General features: G+C 45.9%; 1 protein-coding gene and 1 pseudogene across 1 annotated transcript in view; one reads left to right on the forward strand and one right to left on the reverse strand.

Moving 5' to 3' along the window:
- LOC126234919 (glutamate receptor ionotropic, delta-1-like) overlaps positions 1-21,314 on the forward strand; it is a 191,641-nt gene that overhangs the window by 25,332 nt on the left and 144,995 nt on the right. Inside the window, exons 2-3 of the mRNA XM_049943659.1 lie at positions 13,639-13,837; positions 19,971-20,149. Coding sequence (XP_049799616.1) covers positions 13,642-13,837; positions 19,971-20,149 — 375 coding nt within the window. The 5' untranslated portion in view covers positions 13,639-13,641. The remainder of the gene's footprint in view (positions 1-13,638; positions 13,838-19,970; positions 20,150-21,314) is intronic.
- On the reverse strand, positions 592-709 carry LOC126238632 (5S ribosomal RNA; annotated as a pseudogene).

The raw sequence follows: 21,314 nt of genomic DNA on the forward strand, positions 1-21,314 counted from the left end.
TTTTCTTACACTAACTAGCACTACTCCAGTACCCAAGTATCCCACTTGTTACGTAAGAAATTTTGTGAATTTTTGTGTCATTTCCTTACAGCGGACGACTCCAGAAGATATTTATTGCCGAAAGTTTTTCAGGCATTTCTCTTTAGAACGTTAGGAGCGTCTGTCTGACTTCTGTAGTAGTGTGGGGGTGGAAACTGCATCTTGCAGGAGTCACAGGGTAAATGGTGCATCTCAAATTAATCCGTTGCACAGAATGACAGAATAGCATCCACAGACTCACAAGTTCTGAGTTCTAGGGGACTGATGACCTCAGATGTTAAGTCCCATTGTGCTCAGAGCCATTTGAACAATCAGATATTGAACACAATCAAAACTAAACTAAACTCCTCCCGAACAGGCCATGAAGGCCCAACGTTACCGTCCGGCCACCGTTTCATCCTCAGCTCACAGGCGTCACTGGATGCGACCATGGAGGAGCGCGTGGTCAGCACACCACTCTCCCGACCGTATATCAGTTTCCGAGACTGGAGCCTCTACTTCTCAGTCAAGTAGCTTCTCAGTTTGCCTCACAAGGGCTGAGTGCACCCCGCTTGCCAACAGCGCTCGGCAGACCGGATGGTCACCCATCCAAGTGCTAGCCCAGCCCGGCAGCGCTTGATTTCGGTGATCTGACGGGAACCGGTGTTACCACTGCGGCAAGGCCGTTGGCATTTAACACAATAACCCAATTATAAACTAATGAACCGTTTGAACAAATGATGACTAACTGACAACCTCAGCTTCCGACAGGTGTTGTTGATATACCTCGATGTGGACGGCTGAAAATGTGTGCCCCGAGCGGGACTCGAACCCGGGATCTCCTGCTTACATGGCAGATGCTCTATTCATCTGAGTCACCGAGGACACAGATGAATAACGCGACTGCAGGGACTTATCCCTTGCACGCCTCCCGTGAGACTCACACTCCCAACTGTCCACAATTCTACATATGTATTGTACCTTATAGACATTTTCCCACCCACTCATTACTCGCGCACGCTTTGGCAATTCCTGCAATAGTTTGGGCAACCTGTGCGCATTCGCACAGACGAAGGTCAATGGCTGGTTAGCCTATAACTGCATATACGAAGACAGTAACTGTTCTTTCGAGAACAAGTTACTGTCTTCGTATATATGTTTTATACAAGTTTAATGAACTGGTGGTCAAACTGCAAATCAAGTGTTCGTACGAGCGAGGTGGTGCAGTGGTTAGCACATTGGACTCGCATTCGGTAGGATGACGATTCAAACTCGCTCCCGGCCATCCTGATTTAGGTTTTCCGTGATTTCCGTAAATCGTTTCAGGCAAATGCCGGGATGGTTCCTTTGAAAGGGCACGGCCGATTTCCTTCCCTTATCCGACGAGATCGATAAGCTCGCTATTTCGTCCTCTTCCCCAAATCAAGCCGGCCGAAGTGGGCGAGCGGTTGTAGGCGCTACAGTCTGGAACCGCGCGACCGCTACGGTCGCAGGTTCGAATCCTGCCTCGGGCATGGATGTGTGTGATGTTCTTAGGTTAGTTAGGTTTAATTAGTTCTAGGTTCTAGGGGACTGATGACCTCAGATGTTAAGTCCCATAGTGCACAGAGCCATTTGAACCATTTTGAATCCCCAAATCAACCAATCAAGTAAGCGTTAGTGCTGCCTATGGTTCTCAGCCATATTTTACAATGGTATGCTTCTAGCAACTAACAGCAGAATTCAAGAACGTTAACTAACGTCAAGAGCTTCTCAAAAGTGTATTTTTCTTGCTCAGTGACAAATAAAAACTCAGAGGCAGTAATATTTCAAGACGTGCATAACTTTAATTAACGTTGGTGAAGACGGTCGTGAGTTCAGAGAAGTTTACCGCTTACCTCAGTGGTACGTAGCGCGGCAGCTGCGTGAGAAGGGGACTGACTATCTTGTTATTGTCTTCCAAAGCTGACAACTCATGAGCGTGGACAACCAGCATCGATCAGCTGCTGTGATATAAATATGAAAGGGAAGCAGCATGGATTCGTGAATGAGCAATATACAGTCGATCATCTTCAAATGTGGTGCATGTTTGTAGCAACTAATGTTGTTGTTGTGGTCTTCAGTCCTGAGACTGGTTTGATGCAGCTATCCATGCTATTCTATACTCTGCAAGCTTCTTCATCTCCCAGTACCTACTGCAGCCTACATCCTTCTGAATCTGCTTAATGTGTTCATCTCTTGGTCTCCCTCTACGATTTTTACCCTCCCCATGTACGTTGCCCTCCAATACTAAATTGGTCATCCCTTGATGCCTCAGAACATATCCTACCAACCGATCCCTTCTTCTAGTCAAGGTGTGCCACAAATTTCTCTTCTCCCTAATTCTATTCAATACCTCCTCATTAGTTATGTTATCTACCCATCTAATCTTCAGCATTCTTCTGTAGCACCACATTTCTAAGGCTTCTATTCTATTATTATCCAAACTATTTATCGTCCACGTTTCACTTACATACATGGCCACACACCATACACATACTTTCAGAAACGACTTCCTGACACTTAAATCTATACTCGATGTTAACAATTTTCTCTTCTTCAGAAACGTTTTCCTTGCCATTGCCAGTCTACATTTTATATCCTCTCTACTTCGACCATCATCAGTTATTTTGCTCCCCAAATAGCAAAACTCATGTAATACTTTACGCGTCTCATTTCCTAAACTAATACCCTCAGCATCACCCGATTTAATACGACTGCATTCCATTATCCTCGTTTTGCTTTTGTTGATGTTCATCTTATATCCTCCTTTCAGGACACTGTCCATTCCTTTCAACTGCTCTTCCAGGTCCTTTGCTCTCTCTGACAGTATTACAATGTCATCGGTGAACCTCAAAGGTCTTATTTCTTCTCCATGGATTTTTCTTTTGTTTCTTTTACTGCTTGCTCAATATACAGATTAAATGACATCGGGGATAGCCTACAACCCTGTCTCACTCCCTTCCCAACCACAGCTTCCCTTTCATGCCCCTCGACTCTTATAACTGCCATTTGGTTTCTGTACAAATTGTAAATAGCCTGTCGCTCCCTGTATTTTACCCCTGCCAAGTACAGAATTTGAGAGAGAGTATTCCAGTCAAATTAAGGCTGTTGTAAATCAATGAAACGAGTAGAAGAAAAATGATGTTCAAAAATTTAGTAAATGTTTGTGATCGTGTCTTATACGAATTTATAGTTTATGTAGGTTTCCAATTAATAATGAGGTCGGTAGGCGAACGTACGGTAAATTGGTCAAGATGGGAAACATGGACATTCTGATATACGTCGCCGTTGTTGTCAATGAGATTGGCAAAGAATCTTGGTCTGTGATTTCTTAATAAAAACGTTTTTGAAAAGTCTGTGCAAAGTCCAAGAGATGGCACCATCGGCGCGTATCGAGGTCATGTTTAGTTAGTAGCATCTTTGGAAAAAACGCACACCTAGTTTCAGCCATATTGGTCTGTTTCTTTGTGTTTGGCATTCATGTGAATCAAGGAAGTCGAGTGATTGTCAAAAAATGGACGAAAAAGAATTTCGTGTGGTGATTAAACATTACTTTATGAAAGGCAAAACGCCTCAGGAGACTAAAGAGAAACTTGATAAACATTGCGGTGACTCTGCACCTTCTATTAGAACAGTTTATAAGTGGTTTCAAAATTTTTGGAGTGGCACAAGTAATGCTGAACGTTCTGGACGCCCTGTGGAGGTTACGACTCCAGAAATCATTGATAAAATCCATAATATGGTGATGGATGACAGAAGAGTTAAGGTGCGTGAGGTTGCTAGTGCTGTGGGCATCACGAATGAACGGCTACATAATATTTTGCATAAATATTTGGACATGAGAAAGTTATCCGCAAGACGGGTTCCGCGATTGCTCACGCTTGACCAAAAACGTAATCGTGTGAAGTATTGCAAGGATGGTTTGCAGCTGTTCAGGAAGAATCCGCAGGACTTTAAACGTCGTTTCATCACTGTGGATGCAACATGGATACATTACTATACTCCTGAGACCAAACAACAATCTGAACAATGGGTTACCAAGGGAGAATCTGTACCAAAAAAGGCGAAGACCATTCCTTCTGCCGGAAAGGTTATGGCGACTGTCTTTTGGGATTCGCAAGGGATAATCCTCATCGACTATCTGGAAAAGAGTAAAAATATTACAGATACATATAATTCATCGTTATTGGACCGTCTGATAACCGAGCTGCAACAAAAACGCCGGCGATTGGAACGCAAAAAAGTCCTTTTCCATCACGACAATGCACCAGCACACACCTCAGCAGTTGTGGTCGCAAAATTGATGGAAATAGGATTCCAACTCGTTTCACATCCCCCCTATTCTCCAGACTTGGCTCTCTCGGACTTCTATTTGTTCCCCAATTTGAAGAAATGGGTGGCGGAACAAAGATTTTATTCAAGCGAGGAGGTGATTGCAGGAACTAATAGCTATTTTGCAGACTTGGACAACTCCTATTATTCGGAAGGGATCAACAAATTAGTACAGCGTTGGACGAAGAGTATAAGTCTAAAAGAAGACTATGTCGAAAAATAAAAAAAAGGTTTACCCCAAACACGCAAGTTGTTTTTATTTTTGCACGGACTTTTCAAACGCCCCTCGTATGTTCCTGTTACCTAACTGTATGGACAGTAATAATTTTTTACAACACCAATGTTCAAACAACGTCCTTTAGCTTGCAAATGTAGTTTTTGTTGTTTATTTCAGTTTGATAGTTTCTTCTGGGGATCAATAATGCCGACGTGGCACCCGATCGTGAAGAAAGGCCACACTACTCGTCGGGAAAAGTGGCCAAGGGTGGCCACTCTGATGACGGATAGTCAGTTCTGAAAAATACGTACATTACTATAGACAGGGTGGTGCACGAAAAAGCGGCACCGAGTTCTAGACGACTCATTGTCTCCCGCCAACTGTCATCTGTTGTATGGAAGCTGTGGTGACTACGTTTTATACTGTCAGAACGAAAGCCGTTGCGATTCGGTTAAGAGTGTCAAGTAAATATGTCAGCGAGCTGTATCCTCTTCAAGAAAGAATCACAATAGCGGAGGCGTACGTGTCTACTGGTTCACTTAGGAAGACGCAGGACATTTTTGCAAAGAAGTTTCCTGGCGTTTCCACACCAGCAAAGGGCAGTATATAGGATTTGGTGACGAAGTGTCGTACTACAGGGTCAGTTGCAAACGCAGAAAAGAATCGAGCCCCGTCTGATCGTACAACTACTGTGATCGCGGATATTCGAGCGCGAACGATTCAGAGCCCAAAGAAGTAGACTCGTAAACTGTCACGACAAGCGAACGTTTCGCATAGGTCTCGTCAACGTGTTTTACACCGTATAGGTATGAAGCCCAACAAAATGACATCTGTCCAAGAACTGAAAAAGGAAGCTAAAGCAAAATGTGTGAGTTACCGTACTTAACTGTGTCAGACAACGTAGAGTGGAATGTTGGATCTGCTGCTGTGTTTCATGAGTGATGAAGCCTTGTTCCGTCTGACTTGGACATCTGAAATCGCAGAACACCGATACTGGTCAATTTTTTTTAAACAGAGGTGGAGCCCCTCCACGCCCACACCGGCATGATGGCCAACTCAAAAGGTCTACTGCCATCTCTGCATAGGGTTAGTTTTCACTAAAGTGAGGTGTCGCAGGATCTGGGTACTGCGATGTTTCCGTACGTCTGGTTAAGATTAACCATTAATACGCGCTCATCTGGAAATAGATTGGGTCGAAGTCGAACGAAACGTAGCGGTTTGAACGGTAGAGGGGAAAAAAGTGATAAGGCAAGAGCCAAGGGAAAAAAACCTCTGCGATAGTTAGGTCGGGTGGTAAGAGCAGTATCGGATGTCTTTCTGCCTGCGATAGGCCGTGCAAGGGTAGGCTTTTTTAGTAGTGGACATCATGCATGTCGATACCTTTGACGTTGTGCGGTGGTGTAGCTCGGCGGCTGCCGCTGGGTGCTTGTGTTGAGCTCTTGATCAGCGTCAGCAACCTGCAACAGTTAGGTATATCATCGTTTTTGTGTCCGATAGGTCATACATAGGAAGCACAGTGTAGGGTGATGTTGGAGAATTGTTTGTGCGTCAGTGGGCAAGCGCGTCGGTGTCCCTGTTGTGGCCTGTTGGTCGGCTCTAATAGCAGCTGGTAGTTACCAGTCAGTGTTGTTGATATGTAGGGGCTTGCCGACGTTTGTCGCTTGTTGGTATATGTTAGTTTACCATAGATGGCTATGCCTCATTCAAAGGAAACACTGACGTATTTATACGAATCTTTGAGGAATTTTACGCACAGTTGACCCCCCTGCCCCCATGAACGTATGTATGCAGTCTTTCAGCAGGATGGGACGACCTATCACACTTCACGTGAGTCAATATCACGAACTGATGAATGATTCACAGAAGAGAGGAATGTCAGCAGAGAACTGTGGCCGTCGCGTTCGCCTGACCTAACAACTTGTGAAGATCATTTCAATACATATAGACCTTCCTGTTGCGATGGCGCTGGGGAAAGTACCCACTTAGGTACGACAAATTGGTCACTATATAAGCGTTCAGAAAAGTGCGTGTGTTTCGACATACTTTTTTTCTCGGCTGAAAATATTTAGCGTGATACACAATTTGAATCTACATCTTATAAGTGGTAAGCTTCAATCAGTAACTATGGTTTGGAGGAAATTGAATTTCTTATTGAGTGGCAGCTCCACCCCCCCCCCCCCCCCTTCCCGCCAATCCGCGCTACCCCCAGCCCTCTTCTTCCTATGCGGCGTGACGACCACTGCTTTAAAAATGGTTCAAATGGCTCTGAGCACTATGGGACTCAACTGCTGTGGTCATAAGTCCCCTAGAACTTAGAACTACTTAAACCTAACTAACCTAAGGACAGCACACAACACCCAGCCATCACGAGGCAGAGAAAATCCCTGACCCCGCCGGGAATCGAACCCGGGAACCCGGGCGTGGGAAGCGAGAACGCTACCGCACGACCACGAGATGCGGGCCACTGCTTTAAAGAATCGGGGAGTTTTGGAGTGTCTGTCACTGGTTTAAATAGAGTTGTATTACCGCCTTCCGTTCTTAATCTATCACTAGCTGAGAAACCTGGTATCGTCCAGGTACTTATTTATAGCTATGCCTTAGACTTCGAACATGTGGAGTTTATTTTTGACTTATAAAGCTTCTTTGTACACAGCGTTTGAAGTAGTGTGAACGGAGGCAGGAACAAAGAGCTGGTTTGCTTCACTATCAAGACGGCAGAGAGCCACGCAGAGTTGGCTGTGTGAAAACCACCTGGCACTAAGGTCCACGCCCGCAATGCATAGCGCCTGTCCTTGTGCTCTGTTTATGGCCATAACATAAGCTCACTGGGGACTGTAGACGTTTAAAGTGAAATGGTAAATTGTTAGTAATAGCCGGCCGTAGTGGCCGAGCGGTTCTAGGCGCTACAGTCTGGAACCGCGCGACCGCTACGGTCGCAGGTTCGAATCCTGCCTCGGGCATGGATGAGTGTGATGTCCTTAGGTTAGTTAGGTTTAAGTGGTTCTAAGTTGTAGGGGACTGATGATCTCAGAAGTTAAGTCCCATAGTGCTCAGAGCCAATTGAAAAATTGTTAGTAATAAGCGCGATTCTGGGTATAAGAACTCGTTTGTCTGTGCCACTCCCTGTCAAAATTTCCGCATCTATGATGTTACCTTGTAAAGAAGTAGCTTTAATCCTCGGTGAGTGAAGGATTCTGAGCAGCGAAATAATACATGACGCTCTCAATCGGAGTCAAGGCGCACCTCGCTTTCGGAAGGTATTTTGCAAAGAGCGAATTGAAGACTGATGTTTTCGAGCCGCAACAATTCTCGCCTCACGATTTTCATTGGATTCTTGATACCTCTTAGTCCTGTCTTTTATCTGTTCTGGTGTACTTAGACAGACGCGACTGTTTCCTCTGGATTTTTATCGTAAACAAAACGAAATAAAAATGGAATGAGTAGGGATTCAAATAACAAAGCAAACTTAATAGATTCGTTTTTACTAGCAAAGAATATAAATAAAACTTATCGGAAGATACAAAGCAATGTCGTTAAATTTTTAATACACTAAGCGAAATCAGTAAATCGATATAGCCTAGCAAAGAAAATTCGTTGTTAATATGCACTCCTAAATACACTCCTGGAAATTGAAATAAGAACACCGTGAATTCATTGTCCCAGGAAGGGGAAACTTTATTGACACATTCCTGGGGTCAGATACATCACATGATCACACTGACAGAACCACAGGCACATAGACACAGGCAACAGAGCATGCACAATGTCGGCACTAGTACAGTGTATATCCATCTTTCGCAGCAATGCAGGCTGCTATTCTCCCATGGAGACGATCGTAGAGATGCTGGATGTAGTCCTGTGGAACGGCTTGCCATGCCATTTCCACCTGGCGCCTCAGTTGGACCAGCGTTCGTGCTGGACGTGCAGACCGCGTGAGACGACGCTTCATCCAGTCCCAAACATGCTCAATGGGGGACAGATCCGGAGATCTTGCTGGCCAGGGTAGTTGACTTACACCTTCTAGAGCACGTTGAGTGGCACGGGATACATGCGGACGTGCATTGTCCTGTTGGAACAGCAAGTTCCCTTGCCGGTCTAGGAATGGTAGAACGATGGGTTCGATGACGGTTTGGATGTACCGTGCACTATTCAGTGTCCCCTCGACGATCACCAGTGGTGTACGGCCAGTGTAGGAGATCGCTCCCCACACCATGATGCCAGGTGTTGGCCCTGTGTGCCTCGGTCGTATGCAGTCCTGATTGTGGCGCTCACCTGCACGGCGCCAAACACGCATACGACCATCATTGGCACCAAGGCAGAAGCGACTCTCATCGCTGAAGACGACACGTCTCCATTCGTCCCTCCATTCACGCCTGTCGCGACTTCACTGGAGGCGGGCTGCACGATGTTGGGGCGTGAGCGGAAGACGGCCTAACGGTGTGCGGGACCGTAGCCCAGCTTCATGGAGACGGTTGCGAATGGTCCTCGCCGATACCCCAGGAGCAACAGTGTCCCTAATTTGCTGGGAAGTGGCGGTGCGGTCCCCTACGGCACTGCGTAGGATCCTACGGTCTTGGCGTGCATCCGTGCGTCGCTGCGGTCCGGTCCCAGGTCGACGGGCACGTGCACCTTCCGCCGACCACTGGCGACAACATCGATGTACTGTGGAGACCTCACGCCCCACGTGTTGAGCAATTCGGCGGTACGTCCACCCGGCCTCCCGCATGCCCACTATACGCCCTCGTTCAAAGTCCGTCAACTGCAGATACGGTTCACGTCCACGCTGTCGCGGCATGCTGCCAGTGTTAAAGACTGCGATGGAGCTCCGTATGCCACGGCAAACTGGCTGACACTGACGGCGGCGGTGCACAAATGCTGCGCAGCTAGCGCCATTCGACGGCCAACACCGCGGTTCGTGGTGTGTCCGCTGTGCCGTGCGTGTGATCATTGCTTGTACAGCCCTCTCGCAGTGTCCGGAGCAAGTATGGTGGGTCTGACACACCGGTGTCAATGTGTTCTTTTTTCCATTTCCAGGAGTGTATAAGTCTGCAGCACTTAATTCTTTCTCTGACGTAGACTTCCGAACATGCATCTGTCATCAGTTAAAAAACACTAACGACGCAGTTTCTTAGTTATTTGGTGGATCACGAGACTAAAAACGTCATCATTGGTTTTTTGGTGTGCTACACTATGATGATCAAACATCCGAACTACTAAATTGAGCAGATGGTTTTAGATAAAATTTTAAATTACGATTTTGTCCGATGTTCTGATTTTGATTAAATATAGCCTGTGTGTTGCCCCAAGCTACGTTCAAGTTATCTGTAAAAACCCCATGAAAATTTGTCTATTATTTTTGGACATTGGAGTATAGAAACAGACAAGCAGAGAGATGAAATGCTTTTACAGTTTTGTTCTCACTATGGATATAGGTTAGTCCTAATCTAATCCAGTGTGATTTTGACGATAAGATCGAATCCTGCATGTGTTAGATGTATTCGATGCTTTAGCCACAGCCAGGGCAGGCAATAGTGTAGTTGCTGCGCATTTTCAACCCACACAGCTGGGAACGAAGTTTCACCTTTTCACGGCTGCGGTATATGTATCCTCTACGAAACAATACATTCTGACTGTTTCTTCTATGTGTCGTAATTTTCCCGCAACTTACTGTGTAGAGCAGCTCTCATAATGGGAAGCTAGTGGAATAATTTTGTATCCTCCAGCTTTCACTGTAATACGAGGGTTATGTGGAAACTAAGGTTACAAGGCATGTAGCTTTAGCATGGAATGTCCGTAGGGAAAGTTGGTACCGCCAGCGGAAGGACCGAGAGCATTCCAACAAGTAGTAGTTCGTCGATTAATGTTGTGGTGACTGTAAGAAAAGAGCGTTCTCGTTACGGCGCTGTGATTCGCTACCTAAATGCTAAGAGCGTGAACGCCGCTGCGATTCATCGCGAAATGGTTTCAGTTTATGGAGAGGGCCTAACGTCAAGGCGGCATGTGACGAAATGGGTACGGAATTTCAATTTTGGAAGGACGGAAATTCACGATGAAGACAGAAGCGAAGGGCCGTCTGTTGTGACTGATAATGTGGTGCAGGAAACTGAGGAACATATGAAGGGCTTATTTCAATAGTGGTACAAGTACATTTTTGTTCATATTGAGATACAGAGTCCTAAAGTTAAATGAGCGCTGAAAAATCTGCAGTTGAGATGTAAGAAATATTCAAGCATATGGCTTCTTGCTAGATATGAACCTTACTTTCTGTTCGTTTGGCTCATTAATTTCAGAAGCATTATAAACAGAGATGTGGAGGTAACGGAGGGTTGTTTTGGGTAAGGAGACCAGACAGCGAGGTCATCGGTCTCATCGGTTTAGGGAAGGACGAGTAATGAAGTCGGCCGTGCCCTTTCAAAGGAACCATCCCGGCATTTGCCTGGAGCGATTTAGGGAAATCACGGAAAACCTAAATCAGGATGGCCGGACGCGGGATTGAACCGTCGTCCTCCCGAATGCGAGTTCAGTGTCTAACCACTGCGCCACCCCGCTCGGTGAGGTAACGGACTTGTACCGCTGTTGAAATAAGCCCTCCATATTCTCTCTAATCGCCGTTCGATAATTGACGACCTACATGCAGTTTTTCCAAACATTTCACGAACTTTCGTTCATGGCTCTGGCTCTGAGCACTATGGGACTTAACATCTATGGTCATCAGTCCCCTAGAACTTAGAACTACTTAAACCTAACTAACCTAAGGACAGCACACAACACCCAGCCATCACGAGGCAGAGAAAATCCCTGACCCCGCCGGGAATCGAACCCGGGAACCCGGGCGTGGGAAGCGAGAACGCTACCGCACGACCACGAGATGCGGGCTTTCGTTCATGAAATCGTAACTTATCGACTAAAGTATCGCAGGTTGTGTGCGCAATGGGTGCCCGAGATGCTTACGGAAGCACACAAAATGAACACAGTCAGTGCTCCTAGCGAATTTCTTGGCCGTTTTGAGACCGAAGACGAGGCTTCTCTCACTTCTATAGTGACAGGAGATGAAGCCTGGGCTGATCACCATACTCCAGAGAGCAAACGACAATCAGTGCAGTGGCGCCATACTCATTCTCTTTCAGCCAAAAAAATTCTAAACTCAGCAAATAGCGAGGAAATCATGGCGTCAGTGCTATGGGACGGAAAAGGCGTTCTGCTCGTTGATTTTTTGAAAAGAGGTGAAACAATAAATGCTGTAAGGTATTGTGAGACCATAAAGAAACATCGTAGATCCATATAAAATAAACGTCACGGGATGCTTACAATGGGAATGTGTCTCCTTCATGACAACGCGCATCCGCACACTGCTTGTAATACACAAGAGTTGTTGATTTCGTTTAGTTCGTATGTTTTAAGCCACCCCTCCCTCACAGCCCCGATCTCGCACCATGTGCCTATCATCTGACCGAACACCTTTGTGGAAAACGCTTTTCCGACGACGACGAGGTGCAAATCGAAGTGAAGAACTGGCTCAAAAAGGTGGGGCGTGACGTCTACGACAGAGGAATTACACTGCTGTCCATTAAAATTGCTACACCACGAATATGAGGTGCTACAGACGCAAAATTTAACCGACAGGAAGAAGATGCTGTGATACGTAAATGATTAGCTTTTCAGAGGATTCGCACAAGGTTGGCACCGGTGGCGACACCTACAACGTGCTGACATGAGGAAAGTTTCCAACCGATTTCTCATACACAAAAAGCAGTTGACAGCGTTGCCTGGTGAAAGGTTGTTGTGATGCCTCGTGTAAGGAGGAGAAATACGTACCATGACGTTTCCGACTTTGATAAAGGTCGGATTGTAGCCTATCGCGATTGCGGTTTATCGTATCGCGACATTGCTGCTGGCGTTGGTCGAGGTGCAATGACTGTTAGCAGAATATGGAATCGGTGGGTTCAGGAGGGTAATACGGAACGCCGTGCTGGATTCCAACGACCTCGTATCACTAGCAGTCGAGATGACAGGCATCTTACCCACATGGCTCTAACGGAGCGTGCAGCCACGTCTCGATCCCTGAGTCAGCTGACGGGGACGTTTGGAAGACGACAACCATCTGCACGAACAGTTCGACGACGTTTGCAGCAGCATGGACTATCAGCTCGGAGACCACCGCTGCGGTTACCCTTGACGCTGCATCACAGACAGTAGCGCCTGCGATGGTGTACTCAACGACGAACCTGGGTGCACGAATGGCAAAACGTATTTTTTTGGATGAATCGAGGTTCTGTTTACAGGATCACGATGGTCGCATCCGTGTTTGGCGACATTGCGGTGAACGCACATTGGAAGCGTGTATTCGTCTTCGCCATACTGGCGCATCACCTGGCGTGATGGTATGGGGTGCCATCGGTTACACGTCTCGGTCACCTCTTGTTCGCATTGACGGCACTTTGAACAGTGGACGTTACATTTGTCATGTGTTACGACCCGTGGCTCTACCCTTGATTCGATCCCTGCGAAAAGCTACATTTCAGCAGGATAATGCACAACCGCATGTTGCAGGTCCTGTACGGGCCTTTCTCGATACAGAAAATGTTCGACGGCTGTCCTGACCAGCACGTTCTCCAGATCTCTCACCAATTGAAAATGTCTGGTCAGTGGTGGCCGAGCAACTGGCTCGTCACAATACGCCAGTCACTACTCTAGATGAACTGTGGTATCGTGTTGAAGCTGCATGGGCAGCTGTACCTGTACACGCCATCCAAGCTCTGTTTGACTCTGCCCAGGCGTATCAAGGCAGTTATTACGGCCAGAGGTGGTTGTGCTGGGTACTGATTTCTCAGGATCTATGCACCCAAATTGCATGAAAATGTAATCACATGGCAGTTCTAGTATAATACATTTTTCCTATGAATACCCGTTTGTCGTCTGCATTTCTTCTTGGTGTAGCAATTTTAATGGCCAGTAGCGTAAATTAATTTTTTGTCTTTCAAAAGATTCTTGTAACCTCAGTTTCCGGATTAGCCTGATCGCGCCTGGTGCCGTGTGCCGTTTGCCGGCAGACTATGAGCGCGGCGGCGAGCGGTGTCTGCAGCCTCCTCGTGGTGCTGGCCACGGTGCTGGTGGGAGGAGGCGAAGCCCGCAGGCGGCGCCCGTGCCCCAGCCTCACCGCCGCAGACCTGGACGCCCGCGAGCTGCTGCTGCAGTACGCCGAGTGGCGCCACTGGAGGGAGCTCGTCATATTCGTCAGTCCCACAGCAGGTACGGTCTCCTTTCCTCCTACTTAAGGCGCCTTCACTGAGCCTCTGCTCCGGGTTTGCCAGTGAGGTTGCACGGTACTGAGCCCGCTGCTGTTGGTTTCGTAATGGTTGTAGAACGCAAGTAGAAAAGTAATTTACGAGGAAACGCTTAATGGGGGTAGGACGTCAAACGGGCCGACATGGAGCAGGAGAGGCATCACACGTCATTTTAATTTCCACTGTCTATACTTTTACAAATAAGTTCATAAAACTTTGTCACCATCACCAGGAAAGATTCAGGATTCACACTCATTGCAGTGGAAGTTCGAAAACATAACAAAATAATTTTTTTTTACGTCCGAAATTTCATCATTTTTTTCCACTTACAAATGGCTGCATTTGTTGCTATAGGTACACTTTCTTCATAAGTTAGAGCGATTCTTCGATGAGTTTTGCACAGCATACATACCATACTTACATGTGTATGAAACTCTAGAATTTATTTAATTTATGAAAAAACGAATGAGCTGTTGTATTTTAAACTTCATCTTTAGACAAACCCAAATTTTGTAGTTAATTACCTCAATTTTTACCACAGTTTTTAATAGATTTGGAAAATTCTAGAGTTTCATACACCTTTAAGTATGGTTTGTATGGTGTCCAAAATTCATCGAACAATATCTCAAACTTATGAAGAAAAGTCTACCTATAGCAACAAATACTGACATTAGTAAGTGAAAAAAATGATGAAATTTCACATGTAACAAAAATCATTTCGTTATGTTTTCGAACTTTCACTGCTATGAGTGTGAATTCTGAATTATTCCTGGTCATGCTGACAAAGTTTTATGAATTTATTTGTAAAAGTATAGACAGTGGAAATTAAAATGTCCTGTGGTGCCTCTCCTGCTCCAAGTCGGCCCGTTTGACGTCCTACCCCCATTAACTAGGGCCGCAATGCCGCAAAGAAATGCCTGCCGACCACCATTCCGCTTCACACAACTGTTTTACGCTTAATACAAGGATACTGCCAGGGCGTGTCTTCATTTGGTGTAATTTCCACTATTTCGTAGTAATTGACGGAAAGTCGTCGAGTAAAACAGAAGTGATTTCAGGCGTTCCCCAAGGCAGTGTTATAGGCCCTTTGCTGTTCCTTATCTTTATAAACGATTTGGGAGACAATCTGAGCTGCCGTCTTCGGTTGTTTGCAGATGACGCTGTCGTTCAGCGACTAATAACGTCATCAGAGGATCAAAACAAACTGCAAAACGCTGTAGAAAAAATATCTGAATGGTGCGAAAAGTGGCAGTTGACCCTAAATAACGAAAAGTGTGAGGTCATCCACATAGTGCTAAAAGGAACTCGTTAAACTTCGCTTACACGATAAATCAGTCTAATCTAAAAGCCGTAAATTCAACTAAATACCTCGATATTACAATTACGAACATCTTAAATTGGAAAGAACACATGGAAAATGTTGTGGGGAAGGCTAACCAAAGGCTGCGTTTTATTGCCAGGACACTTAGAAAATGTAACAGACCTACTAAGGAGGCCGCCTACACTACGCTTGTCCGTCCTCTTTTAGAATACTGCTGCGCTGTGTGGGATCCTTACCAGGTAGGACTGACGGAGTACATCGAAAAAGTTCAAAGAAAGGCAGCACGTTTTGTATTACCGCGAAATATGGGAGAGAGTATCACAGAAATGATACAGGATTTGGGATGGAAATCATTAAAAGAAAGGCGTTTTTCGGTGCGACGGAATCTTCTCACGAAATTCCAGTCACCAACTTTCTCCTCCGAATGCGAAAATATTTTGTTGACACCGACCTACATATGGCGGAACGATCACCACGATAAAATAAGGGAAGTCAGAGCTTGTACGGAAAGATATAGGTGTTCGTTCTCTCCGCGCGCTATATGAGATTGGAATAATGGAGAATTGTGAAGGTGGTTCGATGAACCCTCTGCCAGGCACTTAAATGTGATTCGCAGGGTATCCATGTGGATGTAGATCTAGATAAAGAATTACGGAAGGTGGAAAGAGATGGTAATTTTCCCCCCCAAATATTACTCAGAACAGTTTTACATCTACACTTCTTCAGCATACTCCGCAAATCACTTAATGGTGTGTGGCGGAGGGTACTTTCCGTATCACTAACTGAGTGCTCCATCACTGCTCCATTCGCGATGCTTGGGAAGAATGATTGTCGGTAGCCCACTGTCTTGGCTCTAATGTCTCGAATTTTCTCCTCGTGGTCATTACGCGAGACGTATGTTGGGGGAAGCAATATGCTGTACGACTCTTCCCAGAGGACGCGTCAGGCAGGCGTCTTCTTCTCTAAGTAGCCCAAAAATAATTCTACATTTATAATATGCGTGCCACTGAAGCAAACAGATCACTGCATTCAACAATGATACTGTAACTATTTCATCTTACAGGTACAAACATAACAACCATATGATTGCCGTGGAACGCAAAACAGGGAACGGTACCATTATGCGCTAAATGTTATGTAGAATCGCTAAAACTTTAGCTGATAACAGAGTATTAGTTTTTCGTATAGGGGCTAAGAGAATCCCCCCATTATACTTCACACCTACAATGTCTGTCCTATTTTATATCAATTTCTCTTGGATTCCCACTTACCAGAATTCTGTCATTCCGTCCCAATACTCGAACGCCATGCAGTCGTCCTCCTCATCCTCTATATCTGTTTACACTCCTTCACTCCATCTCTTCTTCCCGTCCACCACTCCCCTTTTGCTCTACCACCTTTTGAGTTCTTATGCTTCATGTAAAAAATTGACATCAAACACCTAATCGTTCCATGCTTAGTAACCAACTCTCGCACTCTGCCGTACCAAAAGCCCCATTACCCCGCCTCTATGCCGCGGGGTAGCCGCGCGGTCTAGGGCTTCTTGTAACGGACCGCGCGGCTCCCCCCGTTGGAGGTTCGAGTCCTCCCCCGGAATGGGTGTGTTTGTGTGTCGTCTTTAGCGTAAGTTAGTTTAAGTTAGATTAAGTAGTGAGTAAGCTTAGGGACCGATGACCTCATTAGTTGGGTCCCATAAGACCTTACCACTGATTTCAATTTTCCCACCTCTACATTGCTCATATCCGTGCGAAATGTTCTTTCAACAGCATGGGTCTGATAGGGGGGGGGGGGGGGGGTGTACCGTCAAATTACCACTATCTACGCCAGGCGGTATGTGTGCAATCCGTCATTTTAATGGAACAGCGTCGAACACCTCCAGTAACCGCGCACAGCCGTCACGTCGATTCTCCAAGTCTTGGTCACTCATGAGCGGTCTTAGGTTTAAATCTGTTCGCATATGTCGCCGTAAAGTCGTTAATGGGATGTCCATTTCCTGTGATTGCTTGTATAGCGACTTTTCTGGCGTACGTTCCACTGATGCTGCAACTTCCGCACTTGTGTGTGCTCTTCTTCTCAGTCTTCCAGAGCGTGGTCTGTCTTTTACGGAAGCAGCTCCAAACAGTTTCTTCTCCCTACGCAATATTGTTGGTTTAGGTGGCGCAGCCATATTAAATCTAGTGGTGAAATCATTTAGAATCTCTCAGTCTTTTCCCAGTGTGAGATCGATCATGAACCTAGGTACTCATGACGATTTGTTGTTCCAGGATGTCATTGGATTCATCAGCCATTCTTTTCACAATCAATATCACCTGCAACGAGAAAAAGCCTGTACAAGCTCTTCCCTCAAATCTTATATGTTCACGCGCTCCACGTCCTCAGGATACGTTAAACATCTCTCCCTATCCGACCACGAAATCAGCCCAGACACCTGCCATTTCTTCCAACTTTAAAAGTACACTTCTTACCCTGTCAGGTCTCCTTCCCTTCCCACTCTTCTCTCTGCCATCCCAAGAGCTTGATTTGGGACTCTACTTTAGTAAGCACTTGCTTGGTTGCTGTCAAGGTTGCATCGGTAGAAGCTGGTGACGGGTTTGCATCCACTGGTCATGTACCCTACACAGACCTCACACAGGCACTGCATTCTGCTGGACTCTACTTTAGCAGGGATTCGCCTCGCTGGCGTCAGGGCTCCACACTCAGAAGCAGGTGACGAGTCTGCAGGCTTTGGTGATGGACACTATACAGCTGGTGACCATGTTGGCCTCTCTCTCTCTCTCTCTCTCTCTCTCTCTCTCTCTCTCACACACACACACACACACACACATAATGGGTTCTGCTGGGCTCTACTTAAGCAGACATTTGCTTTGCTACTATCAACACTCCACTGACATAAGCTGGTGATGGGTCTGAGCCTGCAATGATACCAAGTAAGGTGGGGCAGTGGTTTGCACACTGGACTTGCATTTGGGAGAACGATGGTTCAAACCTACATCTGACCATCCAGATTAAGGTTTTCTGTGATTTCCCTAAATCGCTTCAGGTAAGTGCTTTTGAAAGGGCATGGCCGATTTCCTTCCCCATCCTTCCTTAACCTGATTGGACTGATGACCTCTCTGTTTGGTCCCCTACAACAAATCAACCAACCAATCAGCCTCTAGTGATGAGCTTCATACAGCTTGTGGTCACCATGGTCTCCCACAGACACTTACAAGGGGAGGCCGCCAATTGTGAAATTCAGATTCGATTCATACTGCGCATAATAAAAGCTCATGGCCACAGGTGTAATGTGGCAAAGCACCAAGATGCACTTCTCAGCCGTTGTCGAGAAAATCGACAGTTAAAAGAAACCGTCGCGGTGAAATACTCTCTACGATTAATAATTTTCTACAGCGTCGTGGCGCAGCGGTAGGCGCTTGGATTTGTAATCCGAAGGTCGCCGGATCGAATCTCGCGCCATGCAACTTTTTTTATTATTAGTTTATTGTAATTCATATATATATATATATATATATATATATATATATATATATATATATATATAAACTATTAATGAATTGCCTATGCATGTTGGTGAAGGCGGATCGCTCTCCAATTGTACCGCCTGCATTTTTCCGTTTGTTTAACAGGGTGTACCAAAGCTCTCACGTCCGCACTGATTTTCGACGATGTTATAAGTTGCGCTAGGGACCGCATCTACCTTCCTTCGAAGTTAGCAGGCAACTACGCTGTTATGCGGCGACTCGTTTCGGCCCATTGAACATCTGTCCTTCAAGTGTAACGAGCGAGTAACGGAGTTTATATTTCATACCTGCCACAGCAAATTTGTGTTCGTGGGGTCTCTATTCTAATTCGAACGTTTGACTTACGCTATACGTATTCGTTTCGTAATATCGTTTCTACGTCTTCCGTTAACTATACGTGGTTAACATTATGAAGACAATTAATAACATTTGTGAAGTACAACTTTGTTTGCGGAAAACATAATGATGTTCGAAGTCGCCAGTTTTTCCACGACAAACGACTTTCAACAACTTATTATATGCATAACTGTTGCAACTGATTGCCGGGAATATATATATATATATATATATATATATATATATATATATATATATATATATATATGTGTGTGTGTGTGTGTGTGTGTGTGTATACACACACATTTGACTTACAAAAAACAAATACTAAAAGAAAAGAAGTTTGCATGGCGCGAGATTCGATTCGGCGACCTTCGGATTACGAACCCGAGCGCTTACCGCTGCGTCACGACGCTGTAGAAATGTATTAATCATAGAGAGTATTTCACCGTAACGGTTTCTTTTAACTGTCGATTTTCTCGACAACGGCTGAGAAGTGCATCTTGATGCTTTGCCACATTACACCTCTGGCCATGAGCTTTTATTATGCGCAGTACGAATCGAATCAGAATTTCACAATTGGCGGCCTCCCCTTGTTAGTTGTGCAGGATTTGCTGTGGAAAGCGTTTTCTTTACTGCAGGGTTCGGCTTGTGATCCCTGCAGCATGCACAGAAGCTGAAGATGGGTCTGCAGCCCCTGAAAATGGGAATTCTATATCTGGTCGCCGTGAAGGGCTTGCACTGACACTGGGTTCTGCTGGATTCGACTTTAGGACGTGCTTGCTTTGTTGCTGTCTCAGCTGCACAGGCAGAAGCTAGGGATGGTTCAACAGCCTCTGGTGATGGACCATCTATGTTAGCCTCACACGGACACCGTGTTCTGCTGCACTTTACCACGGTGGATATTTGGTTTGGTGCAGGGTGCTGGCTGCCGTCGCTGCTGTCGGTGCTGCACAGTCAGCAGCTGGTGACCGGCCTTCAGCCTCTGGGGACGGGGCCTCTGCAACTGGCGACTGCGCTGGCCTCTCGCAGGCACCGGGTGGGCGCCGTGCTGCCGCTGGCCACCACCAGCAGGCACCTGGACGATCTGCTGCAGCAGGTGACACTCACACCACACACTGTTATCTACTGTTGTTTAAACTAGTAAACAGCTGGATGGACGGGTCATCGCAGTCATCATCATAAACTTCTTCATTTGAATTTAAAATTTGGAACTGCAGTAGGGGAATGCACATGTGACATTTATTTCCAGGTTGCTACGAGGTCACTCCAAAAGAAATGCACACTATTTTTGAAAAAATAAAGTTTTCATTCTGCATGTGTGAAAGTTTTACAGTGTGTAGATACATCCTTCCCGCTTGTTTTCAAACTTAGACCAACCTGTTCCCGTGAGTGGCGCCGGCACAGCATATCTTCAAGTTGGCTGCTACACTTGACGTTCGTCAGAAGCAACGTGCTGTCATAGAATTCCTGTGCTGTGAAAACGAGACAGTGGGAAACATCCACAAGAGGTTGAAAAAGGTGTATGGAGATGCTGCTGTTGATCGCAGTACAGGTAGTCGGTGGGCAAGCAGGTTACGTGATGAAAGCGGGCACGCCAATATTGAGGATTGTCCTCGCAGCGGCAGGCCTCGTACTGCACACACTCCAGACAATGTGCAGGGAGTTAACGAACTGGTGACTGCTGACAGAAGCATCACAGTGAACGAATTGCCACGCTACGCTGGGATAGGGGAAGGAAGTGTTTGCAGAATACTGAAAGTGTTGGCGTTAAAAAAAAGGTTTGTGCCAGGTGGGTTCCCAGTATGTTGACAGCGGCTCACAAAGCAACAAGAAAAACGGTATGCAGAGAACTTTTGGGACAGTACGAGAATGGTCGAGATGAATTTCTTGGAAGAATTGTGACAGGTGATGAAACATGGCTCCATCATTTTTCACCAGAGACGAAGAGGCAATCAATGGAGTGGCATCATGCAAATTCACCCAAGAAAAAAAATTCGAAACCACACCTTCTGCTGGAAAAGTTATGGCTAAGGTGTTTTTCGATTCCGAAGGACTCTTGCCTGTGGACGTAATGCTAAGTGGAACCACCATAAATTCTTATGCATATGTGACGACACTGAAGAAACTTCAAGCTCGACTGAGTTGTGTTCGACTACATCGGTAAAGGCAGGATGTTTTGCTGTTGCACGACAATGCACGGCCACATGTCAGTCAAAAAACCATGGAAGCGATCACAAAACTCGGATGGACAACACTGAAAC

This window comes from Schistocerca nitens, chromosome 2 (assembly GCF_023898315.1).
Source record: "Schistocerca nitens isolate TAMUIC-IGC-003100 chromosome 2, iqSchNite1.1, whole genome shotgun sequence".
NCBI lineage: Eukaryota > Metazoa > Arthropoda > Insecta > Orthoptera > Acrididae > Schistocerca > Schistocerca nitens.